The sequence below is a fragment of the Oncorhynchus clarkii genome, chromosome 31 (assembly GCF_045791955.1).
Source record: "Oncorhynchus clarkii lewisi isolate Uvic-CL-2024 chromosome 31, UVic_Ocla_1.0, whole genome shotgun sequence".
NCBI lineage: Eukaryota > Metazoa > Chordata > Actinopteri > Salmoniformes > Salmonidae > Oncorhynchus > Oncorhynchus clarkii.
Genome location: NC_092177.1, coordinates 17,471,802 through 17,484,804, shown reverse-complemented (window position 1 = coordinate 17,484,804; position 13,003 = coordinate 17,471,802). Strand labels below are relative to the sequence as shown.

Below are 13,003 nucleotides of genomic sequence, written 5' to 3'. Positions count from 1 at the left end.
CAGGGGGACCTGATCCTAGATCAGCACTTTTACTTTGAGATGCTTTATGAGCACGGCCTCTGACTTACAGTTAACCAGTCAGAGGAACGACCATTGTCCTCGCTCACCTCATCCGGCACCCCAGAGGTGTGAGTCAGCTTGTTCCCATCCGTGATGGTGATGATCACCGAAGGCTCCAGAAAGAACGGGTTACGGCCCTGAGGACAGACAGGGAAGTTCATGGGTTAAAAAACTGTTTGCTGTTGGTCAGGCTGAGAGATGATTGTCGTTTTGGTACTCTGTGAGGACAGAGGCTCCTTCCCTGGACTACATACAACAGTGGAGGCTGCTGAGGGAAGGACAGCTCATACTAATGTCTGGAATGGAGCCAATGGAATGGCATCAAACACATGAAAACTATGCGTCTGATATATTTGATACCATTCCACAAATTCCGCTCCAGCCATTACCACAAACCCGTCCTCCCCAATTAAGGTGCCATCAACCTTCTGTGATATACAATACAACTTTATTGTCCAGATGTTCCAGAGAACCACTAAATATTGTCTTGTGTTCTCAGCCCCCCACCACCAGACACCAAACAGACAGTTGAGACGAGTACAGGGTTGTGGGGTTAAGTGCCTTGCTCAAAGGCCCAACAGTAGGGGAATGTCTTGAGGGTGTGAACCCAGAGTAGCCCTCAAGTTGCCAGATTAATTCCGCCCTTTTTCTAGCGCCCGGCCCGGGAATCGAACCGGACACCTTTAGGCTACAGGTCCAACTCCTTAGCTGCTGAGCTTCCTACCGCCAGCGTTCTCTTATTTACACACAAACACACACACTATCAGTGAGATTTTTTAGATATATATGTTTTATTTATTTAACCTTTATTTAACTAGGCAAGTCAGTTAAGAACAAATTCTTATTTACAATGACGGCCTACCGAGGAACAGTAGGTTAACTGCCTTGTTCAGGGGCAGAACGGCAGGTTTTTTACCTTGTCAGTTCGGGGATTCAGTCCAGCAACCTTTCGGTTACTGGCCCACCGCTCTAACCACTATGCTACCTGCAGAGAAAGACTAAGAAGATTTACATACTCCCGATGTTCACCGCTAGCCTAGCCCTAATGGTCTAATACTGCTCATATTGGCTGATTGGCTGATATACACAAATACATACACAAACGGAATATTCCTCAAATATTTATGCACTGTATTGCATGCTATTGTACACAATGCTTGTGCATAATAATACGTTTAAAAAAGTTAACTATTGCCTGATATTCCATAGGATATTTTGGGGGAAATACATGCTATTTCTATGACCTGGGTGATGTACTTTATACTAAAGTATGTTATATTTAAAGGTGTAGAGGGTTGAGTGTCAGGAATACCTGTCCATAGTTGTCGATGCCAGAGACAAGGCGGTTTAGGTTGAGTAGGTCAAAGGCCGCGCGGAGAGCGTGACCCAGAGTTGTCAGTCCAGACGCCTGCAGGTTCTTCAGTTCACTCATAAACGTGGCATGGTTCTCCTTCCAGCCCGCCTGAAATACACACAGGGATAGTGTGTCACACACACACACACACACACACACACACACACCACATGAAGGGAATGCAATACATTGCATACTCAGGCAGACAGAGGGAGTCTTGCGTCATCACAATACACTGCATGATCAACCCACATAAACACCAGTCATGAAAGTGGACACAACATACACACGCTCACTCTTACACACACATACACAGACAGTATTACATTACATTGACCCCAGAGCACAGAGGCATCTTTGCACGCACAAACAAACACACAGACTCATATTAAACATATTAGTGCTGGGTTAAAGACAACCACACACTGACTCACATTAAACATATTAGTGCTGGGTTAAAGACAACCACACACTGACTCACATTAAACATATTAGTGCTGGGTTAAAGACAACCACACACTGACTCACATTAAACATATTAGTGCTGGGTTAAAGACAACCACACGCTGACTCACATTAAACATATTAGTGCTGGGTTAAAGACAACCACACACTGACTCACATTAAACATATTAGTGCTGGGTTAAAGACAACCACACACTGACTCATATTAAACATATTAGTGCTGGGTTAAAGACAACCACACACTGACTCACATTAAACATATTAGTGCTGGGTTAAAGACAACCACACACTGACTCACATTAAACATATTAGTGCTGGCTTAAAGACAACCACACACTGACTCACATTAAACATATTAGTGCTGGGTTAAAGACAACCACACACTGACTCACATTAAACATATTAGTGCTGGGTTAAAGACAACCACACACTGACTCACATTAAACATATTAGTGCTGGGTTAAAGACAACCACACACTGACTCACATTAAACATATTAGTGCTGGGTTAAAGACAACCACACACTGACTCACATTAAACATATTAGTGCTGGGTTAAAGACAACCACACACTGACTCACATTAAACATATTAGTGCTGGGATAAAGACAACCACACACTGACTCACATTAAACATATTAGTGCTGGCTTAAAGACAACCACACACTGACTCACATTAAACATATTAGTGCTGGCTTAAAGACAACCACACACTGACTCACATTAAACATATTAGTGCTGGGTTAAAGACAACCACACACTGACTCACATTAAACATATTAGTGCTGGGTTAAAGACATACAGTAAAAGCTCCATACTCATATAGGCTAAAGAAAATATGTTTTATCACAACAGATGAAAGATATTTATCATACATTAGGCTCTATATTAAAGGGTTAGTTCACCCAAATGACAAAACACTAATTGGTTCCTTACCCTGGAAGCAGTCTATGGACAAGGTATGACAGCAATACATGCTTTGGTTTAGGTTTAGCTGGCACGGTTTCCACATGCGCACGTTTAAGCATTTGTGGCACAAATCCCATTCAAGTCATGGGACCAAAATTAGCATTTTTCACAGATCATGTTAAAATCATCTATAAGTGACTTTGCTGAGCTTCACAATCAATGTTAGATACTTTTAGCTAATTTGGATATGATGCGCAAAAAATGCTAACATCGGTCCCTTGACGTAAATGGGATTTGTGCCAAAAATGCTAAAACGTTAGCATGTGGAAACAGTGCCAGGGAAACTAAACCAAAGCATGGATTGCTGTCATACCTTGTCCATAGAATACTTACACGGTAAGGAAACCAGTGTGTAATTCTGTAATTTAGGTAAACGATCCCTTTAAATAATATGTTTATGATACTATGAAGCTATGAGATTACATCTTCCTTAGGTTATGCCTTTAGAGTGCTTGGTTTGAAAATGGTAGGTCTATTTGTAATGTAGAAAATATCTCAGAAAACACAAAGTAATGGCCACTATTGGCTCTTGCTGAAGCACTTCCTGAAGCTGCTCATCCCATGAGACCAGGGCTTTCATATGAGACCAGGCCTTTCCTATGAGACCAGGGCTTTCCCACAAGACCAGGGCTTTCCCGCGAGACCAGGGCTTTCCCACGAGACCGGGACTTTCCCGTAGGAGAGCAGCCTAGTAGGGGAGTGTGAGTGAGTGGCTGCTTTCGCTCTTTCCTCCACTGAGGTCAAGTACCTTACTGTTACAGCATTATGCTTAATCTACGGATGACCTGCAGGCTTACCAGCCCCACCGTAAGCGGTACCATGCTTCCTAAAGAGAGAGAGGAGGAGAAGGAGGAAGAGAGAAATAGAGGGTGGGAGTTTGGAGGTGACATGGACACTGAGCAGGAAACACAACAGGACAGAGTTGGCTTAACTTTTAAGTGTTTGTAGTCCTTGGATACAAGGCATAAGTTATTATATCTAACCTCTAGATTGTGTTTACTCCAATGTACTTATGAAGTAGTGAAAAATAGCATAAAACAATGCTAAAGCAAATGTATATGTGAAGTAGCACGTTGCATTCCTTCACTGTAGAAGAAATGCAATTGGCCCAGCATCCTCCGGGTTTGGCCGCTGTAGGCCATCATTGTCAATAAGAATTTGTTCTTAACAGACTTGCCTAGTTAAATAAAGATTGAACAAAAATAAATAAATAAAGAAGGCTGTAGAAGTTAAGACAAAATCCTACTGGCAGGTTGTAGAAGTGAAGAAAAAAAAACTACTGTCAGGCTGTAGAACTGAAGACAAAGCCCTACTGGCAGGCTGTAGAACTGAAAACAAAGCCCTACTGGCAGGCTGTAGAACTAAAGACAAAGCCCTACTGGCAGGCTGTAGAACTGAAGACAAAGCCCTACTGGCAGGCCGTAGAACTGAAAACAAAGCCCTACTGGCAGGCTGTAGAACTGAAAACAAAGCCATACTGGCAGGCCGTAGAACTGAAAACAAAGCCCTACTGGCAGGCTGTAGAACTGAAAACAAAGCCCTACTGGCAGGCTGTAGAACTGAAGACAAAGCCCTACTGGCAGGCCGTAGAACTGAAGACAAAGCCCTACTGGTAGGCTGTAGAACTGAAGACAAAGCCCTACTGGTAGGCTGTAGAACTGAAGACAAAGCCCTACTGGTAGGCTGTAGAACTGAAGACAAAGCCCTACTGGTAGGCTGTAGAACTGAAGACAAAGCCCTACTGGTAGGCTGTAGAACTGAAGACAAAGCCCTACTGGTAGGCTGTAGAACTGAAGACAAAGCCCTACTGGTAGGCTGTAGAACTGAAGACAAAGCCCTACTGGTAGGCCGTAGAACTCTTAACTCACACTCAATAATTCAAACGAAAGAGTAATTCAATTTTACCTGCCCAACCTTCTTCCCCCCCCCCTCCAAATCAACAATTCATTCATTATAGGCTGTATAAGTGTGCAACCAGAGTCCCTTGTCTGGTGGGTGGGGTGGGAAAGGGAGGGAAAACAGGTGGAGGGAGACATGAAAAAGAGTGAAAGAGGGTCAAGGATGTATGCATTAGAAAAAAATGTGCTCCACTATGCTGATGTTGTGACGTTTGGGGAAGGGTTAGGATATTGAGACTGGATTGTCAACATTATATTGTGGTAGGCTATTTATTTGTGGGCTGCGCTTCATGCCATGTGGTGAAACAGGAATACAACATGACACAAGACATAGAGCTAGCCTATAGCACTGACATCATCGTCTTCAAATGTCTCTCGGCAACCCAGACACCGAGTTAGAGTGCCAAGAAAAAGACAACATCGAATTCACAATGAAAAAAGTGATTACATCATCATGAATGATTTTTTATCAAAATCTGTTATATGTACTTGTGTCTGTATATAGCTAAGCCCCCCCACCCCCAATTTAACAGTGGTAGTCTATGAGCCAGGGTATAGCAGCTGAATATAGTTAGGTCCCCCCACCCCCGATAGAACAGTGGCAGTCTATGAGCCAGGATACAGCAGCTGGGGCCTAGGCTAAGTCATGCTGGGTTCCTGCACATACTGACTGCAGGACAGGAGACCGCTTTCCATAAACAGACAGATAACAACTTGTTCCACGCAAAAGCCCCAGTTATGAGAAAGCAGACTCCTATAAAAAAAAAACATTAAATTCCCATGATCCTTTAGTTAAGGAGCAGATCCAAAATGTGCCAGGTTGAAGGCACGTGATGAGGTCTTGATTCATGGAACTTGAGCAGGCAAGACAGCACCACCAGAAAGCACCAATACCCATTCAGTAGAATGGAAAAAGAAAGCATCATGTCATTGTGCATTTCTGACTCAGAAGGGTGGTGATGAACTAACTGGTCATGAGAGCAGGAGATGAGAGCAGTGTGAGCATGGTAGAAATCAGAGCTATCACTGCAGTGAAAGCTAGGCTGCTTAACAAGCCCAAAGAGCTGTGATCATATGGAAGACAAAGGGAAGGGGTCACAGACTCACAGCCAGTGAAGCGGAGTAGGTTTCAGACACGAGTGCAGACCCCGCTACAGGCCCCGCTACAGACCCCGCTACAGGCCCCGCTACAGGCCCCGCTACAGAGCCCGCTACAGAGCCCGCTACAGGCCCCGCTACAGAGCCCGCTACAGACCCCGCTACAGACCTCGCTACAGACCCCGCTACAGACCTCGCTACAGACCCCGCTACAGGCCCCGCTACAGACCTCGCTACAGACCCCGCTACAGGCCCCGCTACAGAGCCCGCTACAGACCCCGCTACAGACCTCCGCTACAGGCCCCGCTACAGACCTCGCTACAGACCCCGCTACAGAGCCCGCTACAGAGCCCGCTACAGGCCCCGCTACAGAGCCCGCTACAGGCCCCGCAACAGACCTCGCTACAGACCCCGCTACAGACCCCGCTACAGAGCCCGCTACAGGCCCCGCTACAGACCCCGCTACAGACCCCGCTACAGACCCCGCTACAGGCCCCGCTACAGACCCCGCTACAGGCCCCGCTACAGAGCCCGCTACAGGCCCCGCTACAGGCCCCGCTACAGACCCCGCTACAGACCCCGCTACAGAGCCTCGCTACAGAGCCCGCTACAGGCCCCGCTACAGGCCCCGCTACAGACCTCGCTACAGGCCCCGCTACAGACCCCGCTACAGAGCCCGCTACAGGCCCCGCTACAGACCCCGCTACAGACCTCGCTACAGGCCCCGCTACAGTCCCCACTACAGTCCCCGCTACAGGCCCCGCTACAGGCCCCAGTGGGAGTAAAGTCCTTAGTAGACAGGGTCAAGGAATGACTATTAGGATGTGTGGCCCTAAACCAGAATCCCATAAGAAGAGGGCAGAAGTCTTCCTTATATGCACATTGTATTACTGACTGACAGCCCTGGATGTACCCGTCAGACATGTGAATGACAGCCCTGGATGTACCAGTCAGACATGTGAATGACAGCCCTGGATGTACCAGTCAGACATGTGAATGACAGCCCTGGATGTACCAGTCAGACATGTGAATGACAGCCCTGGATGTACCAGTCAGACATGTGAATGACAGCCCTGGATGTACCAGTCAGACATGTGAATGACAGCCCTGGATGTACCCGTCAGACATGTGAATGACAGCCCTGGATGTACCCGTCAGACATGTGAATGACAGCCCTGGATGTACCCGTCAGACATGTGAATGACAGCCCTGGATGTACCCGTCAGACATGTGAATGACAGCCCTGGATGTACCGGTCAGACATGTGAATGACAGCCCTGGATGTACCAGTCAGACATGTGAATGACAGCCCTGGATGTACCCGTCAGACATGTGAATGACAGCCCTGGATGTACCAGTCAGACATGTGAATGACAGCCCTGGATGTACCAGTCAGACAAGTGAATGACAGCCCTGGATGTACCAGTCAGACATGTGAATGACAGCCCTGGATGTACCCGTCAGACATGTGAATGACAGCCCTGGATGTACCAGTCAGACATGTGAATGACAGCCCTGGATGTACCAGTCAGACATGTGAATGACAGCCCTGGATGTACCAGTCAGACATGTGAATGACAGCCCTGGATGTACCGGTCAGACATGTGAATGACAGCCCTGGATGTACCAGTCAGACATGTGAATGACAGCCCTGGATGTACCCGTCAGACATGTGAATGACAGCCCTGGATGTACCAGTCAGACATGTGAATGACAGCCCTGGATGTACCCGTCAGACATGTGAATGACAGCCCTGGATGTACCGGTCAGACATGTGAATGACAGCCCTGGATGTACCCGTCAGACATGTGAATGACAGCCCTGGATGTACCAGTCAGACATGTGAATGACAGCCCTGGATGTACCCGTCAGACATGTGAATGACAGCCCTGGATGTACCCGTCAGACATGTGAATGACAGCCCTGGATGTACCCGTCAGACATGTGAATGACAGCCCTGGATGTACCCGTCAGACATGTGAATGACAGCCCTGGATGTACCAGTCAGACATGTGAATGACAGCCCTGGATGTACCCGTCAGACATGTGAATGACAGCCCTGGATGTACCAGTCAGACATGTGAATGACAGCCCTGGATGTACCAGTCAGACATGTGAATGACAGCCCTGGATGTACCGGTCAGACATGTGAATGACAGCACTGGATGTACCGGTCGGGTATGTGTAAACACAAGCCTGAATGATTATAACACAATGTTAAACATTTGGAGTCATTTCACGAAAAGACTGCCTTTTGCATCCCTTTGTTATTTAATTTTAAAAGCCTGTTATATTAAATGAAGTGGCCTGTAATATAGACCACATGGATAATTCAATTAATCCGATTTTTTTATATGAATAACGACTTGCTAAAATGCCAAAATTCAGCATATTGACATGTCCACCCATGCACCTTCTGTGACTTCCAGGAAAATTGTAACCCACTTAACCCTAACATTTCCAAAGGTTTTCACTATCATTATAAAGCCCTAGTTATCTTGTTGCTTTGACAAAGTCTTTCCTGAACATTATATCTATTTCATGTGATTAGTGATTCATTTGTGTCTGTCCTATTACGTGAAGTGAACTCTCGTTTTAATGTGGTGAAACTATTCCTTTTACAAAATGTTTTTTCAAAAGAAACATTGAACATCTTTTTTTTGGCCATTTTGTGATGGAAAACTGAGTGGGTTGAATATAACACGTCAACCCTGTTACCCATAGATAGACAGGCTAGAAATGTTTTAACAATGAACTCAATTGCCACTCCTTGTTGAACACAACAAGACAACAAGACTCCATTCCTCCTGTAACAAGGGGATTTATAGCTGATTTAAGATGAAATTGTCAACCCTTTTACGGTCAACCCTGTCACGTTTTTTAATGAAGTTGAACATGTGCTCTTTATGACAGAACGTGGATGAACTGCTTCAGCATGCATATCGTACACACAGTACACATCTCCTGCCTAATAACATGTCATGCTAGAGAGGAAAGGAGTGTAAAAGAGAAAAAAAATCCAAGTGAGAAAAGTAATGTCAGCGCTGGGGCAGGAGGAGGAAGAGGAAGAGAAGAATGACCTTCCTCTCGACGGTCCAGGAACGAGACAACAAGTGAACTCAGGGGGAGGAGGAAGAGGAAGAGAAGAATGACCTTCCTCTCGACGGTCCAGGAACGAGACAACAAGTGAACTCAGGGGGAGGAGGAAGAGGAAGAGAAGAATGACCTTCCCTTCTCGACGGTCCAGGAACGAGACAACAAGTGAACTCAGGGGGAGGAGGAAGAGGAAGAGAAGAATGACCTTCCTCTCGACGGTCCAGGAACGAGACAACAAGTGAACTCAGGGGGAGGAGGAAGAGGAAGAGAAGAATGACCTTCCTCTCGACGGTCCAGGAACGAGACAACAAGTGAACTCAGGGGGAGGAGGAAGAGGAAGAGAAGAATGACCTTCCTCTCGACGGTCCAGGAACGAGACAACAAGTGAACTCAGGGGGAGGAGGAAGAGAAGAATGACCTTCCTCTCGACGGTCCAGGAACGAGACAACAAGTGAACTCAGGGGGAGGAGGAAAAGACAGCATTGTCTTTATCCAGCAGCGTCTCCATGGAACTCCTCTCTTATTGGTGGCTGAATAGCTTATGAATAATAAAACAGGGCTAAACAGTCAAACTGCTCAGTAGAAGTGCAGAAGTTCAGTAGTCAGATTCCATCTCGCACCAGGCAATGTAGGCAAGACATTACAGGCTGGGTTATTGTTGGGCAAAATCTGTTCGTCTGGTTGTCAAAACCTAACACAGGGAGGAGCTTTCTCTCCAAACTGCATAGAAAAAAATTCAGTAGACATGCAGTTAGCTAGTTATTTCCCAGAACGCTTAGCACTTCTGCTTTTGAATAGTTTCATCAAAAGTCCCTTGATAATAATCCATTAATATGCAACAAATCAGGAAAAATGCCCTCAAGGAAAATTCTGAAGACAATTAAGCTTTATAGGCCTATCTGGTAATTTAATTCAGAAACAGAAACTGAACAAGCTCTGACACCAAGGAATGTGAAATGGAATAGCTAATGAACCACCACCTATCCTTGGATGGAGAGGAAGAAGACCTGGAGAAGGAGGAGGCGATATGTGTATGCATTGGAGGGAGGGGGGTGTAGAAAAGCCCTGGGAGGATGTCTGGCCACCTGCCAGAGAGACAAAGCTAATGAAGTGCCAGGGAATAAGCCACTCTACAGTACTGTCACTGTCAAACCACAAAACTACAGCAGCATACACTGATGCAGGCACACCTTCTGCACATCGGCAATGTTGTACATGAAAGAAGCAACAATGCAGTTTCATACACTTGGCCTTTACACATTCATTATAACATAGGCTACATGCAATGCACATCAGCACTACTCATTTGACTATTATACAAAATATGTGCCCATCCCCAACAAGAGTGCATGAATAGACATGTGACAGGGAATTCATATAGGATTAATACATGGTTATCTTAAGATGAATGCACTAACTGTAAGTCACTCTGGATAAGAGTGTCTACTAAAAGACTAAAATGTACAAATGCTGTCAGATACTTGACAGCAAGTTAGCCTCAACTGCTTATTCATGTTCCTAAGTCTGGTGTAATGTTACACTGACATCCCAATGATAAAGCTAGCTGCTGCAGTGACTGCATGATTCATATGGGTTCATTCGAACAGTCACATCTAATTGTTGTAAACTTGTCATTGAAATATTATTTCCATGTTTGAGAATGTTGGTGTTAGCTGCCACTCACATACACTAAAATGGAGAACATATGTCACTCCATCTTTTCCTGCTTTGGGGCAGAGTTGAATTGGATATCAAAACAAATCAAATTGTATTTGTCACATGCCTTATAAACAACATGTGTAAACTAACAGTGAAATGTTAATTTACGGGCCGTTCCCAAATTGCAGAGAGAAAAAAATAGAGAAATAATAGAAAAGGTAAAACATGTAATAATACAAGTAATAAGACGATAACTTGGTTATATACACGGGGTACCAGCGCCAAGTCAATGTGCAGGGGTACGAGGTAATTGAGGTAGATATGTACATATAGGTAGGGATAAAGTAACTAGGCAACAAGATAGATAACAAACAGTAGTAACAGCAGCATATGTGATGAGTCAAAAAGAGTTAGTGCAAAAAGAGTCAATGCAGATAGTCCGGGTAGCTATTGGTCAACTATTTTTACTAACTATTTAGTAGTCTTATGGGGGTAGAAGCTGTTCAGGGTCCTGTTGGTTCCAGACTTAGTGCACCGGTACTGCTTGCACGGTGGTGGCAGAAAGAACAGTCTATAACTACCCATAAGGAGTCATATGTGCTTATGTGCCTATGCCACATTATTACATGAAATTTGATTTGATAAAATTTGATTTGATTATGTAAACATTACTACCTGCTGCCTCTGCCTGTTGCTTAATTATTGGCATGGGTTAGGATGTTTTATTTTTATATAAGAAAAGGGACCCTGTTTATACTAAGAGTGCAAGGCTGAGGGTGGGGGCATTGGGAAATGGTCATCTCTATCCTGATCCTTGAGACCTCCCTATTCTAACCTTTAACCTTCACATTAACCATTTTAATGATGATGGTGTGTATACAGACTGGGGGAGGTTATGATGTTGACACTTTATAAGGGCATTTGATCATTATGAAGTTATGATAGTGTAAACTACAGAATGGGCACCTTACGGTGTAAACTCAGATTTAGGTGAAAATATTGAGTGTCGTGTGAACATCATCATGTTCTATGATAAAGGAGGTTTTATCAAATCAAATAAGTTTGAGTCGCCCAGTCCACATTGGCCAATGCGAGTGCATAGAGTTCAGCCACAGAACGAATGCAACAGGAGGACTCGTGAAGAGGTGCAGGCCAGTTGACCAATCCAGGATGAGTTAGCGCACAGAAATAGAGACGTCACGATAGATAATATATCTCTCCGCCTCCATCTCAGCGCCCGAGAGCTCTCCCAACACAAAAGCAAAATGTCCGCCATGTTCAGAGGCAGCGCTGCACCGGTCTGCGGATATTTTTTACAAAAATTTGCCGTTTTCGCCACCGGGAGGCCGCCCAACCCGCAGCTACAAACCAGAGGGACAGTAAAGTCTCACTGCCAGCAAAATATCCGCGTCTTAATCACATATAAAACAATTTAACAGTATTTATTTACCTTAACTCCGTATGGTGGATCATCGAATGTAACTAGCATGTACCTGTCGCCTCTACTAGCCGGGTCTCGGGCACGCAGCTGTTAAAGAAAACGAAACAATACATGTTAATTTCGACTGAATATGTCAAAGGGACCCTCAACACTATCAAGGCAAATAGTAAGCTGAAAAAAATTGGGGTAAAATTATTCTTTACCTTCATAAAGATCTCAACCGCGCCTTTAGCAATGTCCAGATACGTCGTACCCAAATAAGTGCGCTGATTCATAGAAGCGGACGTGTCTATCAGGAAAAGTAAAATAGGCATCTTAAATGTATAGATATATAGCTATATGCTTTCTAAAATACCTATTATCGTCATATGACCTATCTTGCGGCCGGGGCATGCATATATGTGTGTATATTTTTTTGTAATAATCAGACCCCCCCCAAAAGAGGGTCGTACAGCCACCCCTTGCCGCTGCCTGACTCTATCTGTCTTTCCTAAGCACTGCTGGGTTAGCGCTGTTAGAGAAGTTATCTTCCGAACAGAGTGAAACGCCTTCCTTTCACCGCTGCGACCGTATTGGTTGAGCCTGACCACAGTGGCCACTCCCTGCCGTGCATAAATATGTAATAATGAGGTCGAGATGGTTTCTCGGTTCTTGTTCTGCTAAGCAGAGGATCATTCAGAGAGGGGATACATGTACTGTTGCAAGAAGATACATTAATACACATATTGATGATATGGCCACTCTATTCTGCATAGTATAACGTTGTAATGACTTCACATACATACAACATATACTAAAAAAGCAATATGACCTCATCATTTGCGAGTATTAATTAGTGGTATGGGATGGTTGAACATAAAGGATGACGACCCCTTGTTCCCGTTTTGCTGTCTTGGTGGGGGAGGGTGCGAGAGAGTCGCATCACCGTACGATTTTGATAATAATCGTGCCTTCCCTCACCTTC

At 44.9% G+C, this 13,003-nt stretch overlaps 1 protein-coding gene across 3 annotated transcripts in view; it reads right to left on the bottom strand.

Moving 5' to 3' along the window:
• The window catches only part of LOC139391052 (integrator complex subunit 6 like), a 29,703-nt gene extending 17,167 nt beyond the window's left edge, over positions 1 to 12,536 (bottom strand). For all 3 annotated transcript variants that reach the window (XR_011629559.1, XR_011629560.1, XM_071138535.1), the window contains exons 1-4: positions 12,243 to 12,536; positions 12,049 to 12,126; positions 1,373 to 1,522; positions 108 to 197 (exon numbers count right to left, since the gene is read on the bottom strand). Coding sequence is in view for 1 of the 3 variants with exons in the window: in XM_071138535.1 (XP_070994636.1) it covers positions 108 to 197; positions 1,373 to 1,522; positions 12,049 to 12,126; positions 12,243 to 12,353 (429 nt within the window). In the remaining 2 variants the exon portion in view is untranslated. The remainder of the gene's footprint in view (positions 1 to 107; positions 198 to 1,372; positions 1,523 to 12,048; positions 12,127 to 12,242) is intronic.
• Positions 12,537 to 13,003: the final 467 nt, after the last annotated feature.